Raw genomic sequence first — 4,275 nt, 5'->3', positions numbered from 1 at the left:
TTTTAAGTAAAAAAATTTTTCAAAAACGAAACATAATGTTTAAAATACAGAAATTTTTTTAATGGTAATACAAAAAAATATAATTCAAGAAAAATTAATTAAAAAAAAAACAAAAAAAAATTTTTTTTGTAAACGTTAAAGTGAGTTTATTGTTGAAAAAAAAAACTAAATAATAATAATTAAACTTGTTAAAAAAATTAACTGAGAAAATTGTTACAAATTAAAACAAGTAAATTAAATAAATATTAAACATTAAATTCAATAATAATTCAAGCAACAAGAGCTAATATAGCAAAATGCTAACAAGAGATTGAATGTACGATAAATTCATTATTCAAGATTTCCTCTAAGGAAAAAATCTTTGTTTTCCTATACAGCCTTCTTTTTTTTTACACAGAATTCGAAGTTTTTTAATTGAATAATAATTTATAAAAATTTGTGTAGTTTCTAATTTCAGTTATTTACCATTTGTACCCTTTCAGGAAGTAAAATTTTCCTCAGTAAGATAATTTTTTAAAAGTATGATTTAAACCCATGGAAAAAATAGAATGCTTATCATACAGTCATTATCAAATGCTTATACTTAATACTTCTTGAACGTTTTACAATATGCAACATTCTATATTTGAATATAAGTTAAATTTATTATATACAAATAATATAAATGTAACAAACCAATAATATGAATTAACAATTATAGTACATATATTCAAAATAACATGTATGTATATAGTTAAATAATGGTATAAATTTGTATAAAATATAAAATAATATCGTAAAATTTCAAATCTATTCATAATTATTCATTTATTTCAAGTCAAATATTATTTAGATTATTTAGATTTTAATTCTTTTCCATTTTTTAATAATTTTAATATAGAATTATTTAGTATTAAAAAAGAGAATTTAAAGATAGTTAATATTTAAAATCATCAAATATTATTCATGACTCATAAATTATATAAATTTTCTGCAAAAATCCTAATTATAAACAGATTCTCGTTTGTATTTGTTTTCTATTTATTTCTTTTACACTTTTCTATTTTAATTTTCTTGTAATTTAAGATTTTCTAAAAAAATTAGTAAAATTGAATTAGAATTTGTTATTAATGATACAAAATAGTTAATTTCATTTCAGCTTTTATATTTAAACTAAAAGTATTTTATTTGAATAGATAAAATTCTATATATTCATAACTAAGTTTAAACTCTTGTCAGAAACATAATTACTTTACGGGAACTTTACGAGAAGAGTCATAAAGATATAACTGTGGAAATGTCCATTTACTGTTTCGTGATGACTTACAAAAATTTTTTTTTTACATATTTTAATTTAAGTTTAAAAAACTTTGAATTTGTTTTCAATTGAAATTTAATAGAGTATTGTTGATGCATTTTAAAAATCAAATATAAAAAATACTTATTGATCACATAGAAATACGTAGTTACTTTATGATAATATATAAAAAAAAGGAAACTGCTTTTAAAATAATGAATAATAGCATTAAAAAATTGGATAGATTATTTAAAAAGTAAACAAAATATCAAGATGATATCAATTATCTACTCTGTGTTAACATTTAATCGAATATTAATGAATTTATACATTTATAAGAATATATCTAAAAATTTACGCATTTTACACTGATATTATTATTTATTTTCATTATTATGTATCATAATAGTCTAATTTCATCATAAATTGAAAAAAAAAACAAAATAAAAATTAAGCTTAATATATTACAATATTAAAATTGCACTATTAAACCATAAAATTTACTGTTGGAATGTTATTTTAAATAACAAGAATTTCAATAAAAAATATAAAAGTAAAAAAAAAATAAAACACGCTTTGTGCTTAACGAAAAACATTCTTTAATTGTTATTGCAATTCTAGCAGAAATACAATTAAGAAATAATAAACTTTATAAAATTTCAGTGATCACATCGTATAACTTACATAAAATTTTTTTGTCAATCTAGTTTTTACTTTTTATTTTAAATATAGTTATATAAAAATTCACTTACGAAACAACTGATTTATTACAATTTATTTTAACTTGACACTGAACAATTTCAAAAAAACCTACTTTTTATTCTAAAAATGATATGACCAATTTTAATAGTTCTGTAATTTTAGAAGTAATATTAAAAATGTTAGATATAAAAATTTCAATTACGTTTACAAAATAATTACGTAAAACTATGTTTTTTACTTGTAGTAATTTCTTTTGGTGTGATCAATATATTAAATTAACAAAAATATTTAGTATTATATTAGTATATATTATATAATATATACATAATTTAGTTAAACCAAAGCATTTAATAAAAAAAAAGGTCTTTTAGGCCGAAGTTAAATCAGAAAATATATCACTTATGTTAGTTTTTTTTTTAGAAGAATTTATAAATCAGTAGGAAAATTTTCATAACTAAACATTAAAATAAAATAAAGTTAATGAAAAATTTAAATAACATTGTTTCTTTTTTTATCCTAATTTCAAATTATTCTTCATTTAAGTATTTTTCATCATCTTCAGTGAATTTTTTAGATATATCCTCTGGTACAACAATTTCTTTGTAATTATCCAATCCTATCTCTTCTTCTTTCCTACAAAATTTAAGATAAATTTAATTAAATATGCTTATAAAATCATAATATGTACATTATGTTATTTACTTTATTAATATATCAACAACATTTTCGCATAATAGTAAAGCTTTTTTGTCTTTACCGACATTCAATTCCCATTTATGATATTCTCTGAGAATTTCATATGTTCCTTTAGATCTCAAAAATTCTCTATGTTTTTTTGTTGCACAGAGTTGTAGTAGACATTCCAAAAGCATTACCCTTAAATCGGGATCTTCTTCACGACATTTTGTTTCAGGCATATACTAAATTAGTATGTGTATATTTAATTTTGTACATGTTATATTTAAGGAGTTTACCTGTAATTCGATTGGAAATTTTTCATTTTCTTCATCAGTATATTCTTCTGGTCCTATCAATGGATATAGTAAACAATGTAAAATGTCATCTTTATCGTTTAATACGAAGTCATGATATACTGGATCAAAGCAAATATTTTTTAGTATGCCAATTGTACCACCTCTACGTATCGTATTTTCATTATACGATGTAAAAGGAATTATTTTTTCCATTAAATTATATTTAGAATTACAAATTAATTCACGACCTTTTGTTGTTTGGGTTAAATTACAAAAAATTGGTCCCAGATAATGTAATTTTGCTTTTGCTATATTATAATCTATTTGAGTAAAAGCTTTTACCAGATCAAGAATAATTTTTTCTTCACTTTGTAAATTTTCTAATATTTCAGGAACTAAAGTTTCAACCCTTGTCAAATTACCTAAAATATTTGGAAAACGTTTATAAGTAATGTAATATTTTATTATTCAGTTATTAAAATAAAAGGTGCATACTTATAACCATAGTCCATGGATCCGCAAGCTCTGAGTTTTTGTTTGTTATTGATTCTATAGCTTTAAATACTAATGGAAATTTCTAAAAATTAAAAAAGGAAAACTGTTTATAAGCACTTAATTTAAAACGCAATATTAAGTAAATTACTGGTTCAATATTTTTGCTCGTTTCAAATATTTTTATTGCATCAGTGGTATTTGCTGTCAAATTAATTAAGGATAGGATTGCATCTTTAGCTACAGAAGTATTTGAATCTTGAGTTAAATAAAATATTGATTCAACTATATCTCTTAGTTGAAAAATGCAATCTCTTCCCTCTTTTGAGCCAGTCAAACCTAAAATTAGAACGTTGCCGTGGTAAATTTTATGACCTCGCCTAATTAACATTCAATAGTTTGACAAATCCACTTTTTGTCATTTTTGTATACATATCTTGTTCATGTGTATGAAATACGTACCTAAAATATGCGTTAAAGAAACTGCTTTCAAATCTAATCTTTGATATGGCTTCAAAAATTGCGATAATTCTTTTAAACTTTCCATTAAATATAATTTTTGTCTTAATTTTTATTTATAAGTCAATATTTTTGTTTTATTTGCAAAATATTCACGAACACTTTATGACTTTGTTGTCATTTGTGTATAAAAATGAACAAAAACAAATTTGGCACATGTTGAAACGTCATTTTCCAACCGGTTAAGTTAAAATTAAAATTTTACCGCAACTTTCCGAAAACAAAAGAAAATCTCTCGTAGTCGCTATCTGGTGAGTAAATTAGTGACTATATATTGCTGAGCTTAATTGTGTATGTACATAATTTTTTGAT

General features: G+C 21.6%; 1 protein-coding gene across 1 annotated transcript; it reads right to left on the bottom strand.

The window, feature by feature from the left end:
• Positions 1-1,329: 1,329 nt before the first annotated feature.
• LOC129607974 (protein HGH1 homolog) lies at positions 1,330-4,071 on the bottom strand. Its single transcript, XM_055519256.1, has 6 exons — positions 3,907-4,071; positions 3,596-3,783; positions 3,448-3,529; positions 2,953-3,374; positions 2,681-2,898; positions 1,330-2,611 (listed from the first exon to the last, which is right to left on the bottom strand). The coding sequence occupies exons 1-6, from the start codon at positions 3,989-3,991 to the stop codon at positions 2,506-2,508; spliced, it is 1,101 nt and encodes a 366-aa protein (XP_055375231.1). The 5' UTR covers positions 3,992-4,071; the 3' UTR covers positions 1,330-2,505.
• Between the last annotated feature and the right edge of the window lie 204 nt (positions 4,072-4,275).

The sequence above is a fragment of the Condylostylus longicornis genome, unplaced genomic scaffold, assembly GCF_029603195.1.
Source record: "Condylostylus longicornis isolate FDR11 unplaced genomic scaffold, ASM2960319v2 ptg000030l, whole genome shotgun sequence".
Classification (NCBI taxonomy): Eukaryota; Metazoa; Arthropoda; class Insecta; order Diptera; family Dolichopodidae; genus Condylostylus; species Condylostylus longicornis.
This window is presented reverse-complemented; position numbering and strand designations above follow the sequence as displayed.

Coding starts and splice junctions, on each gene's coding strand:
- LOC129607974 (XM_055519256.1), bottom strand. CDS start 3,991: ATGGAAAGTTTAAAAGAATTATCGCAATTTTTGAAGCCATATCAAAGA. Junction 3,375..3,447: donor TCCATGGACTATGGTTATAA/GTATGCACCTTT, acceptor CAAATATTTTAG/GTAATTTGACAAGGGTTGAA. Junction 2,899..2,952: donor AATTTCCAATCGAATTACAG/GTAAACTCCTTA, acceptor ATACTAATTTAG/TATATGCCTGAAACAAAATG.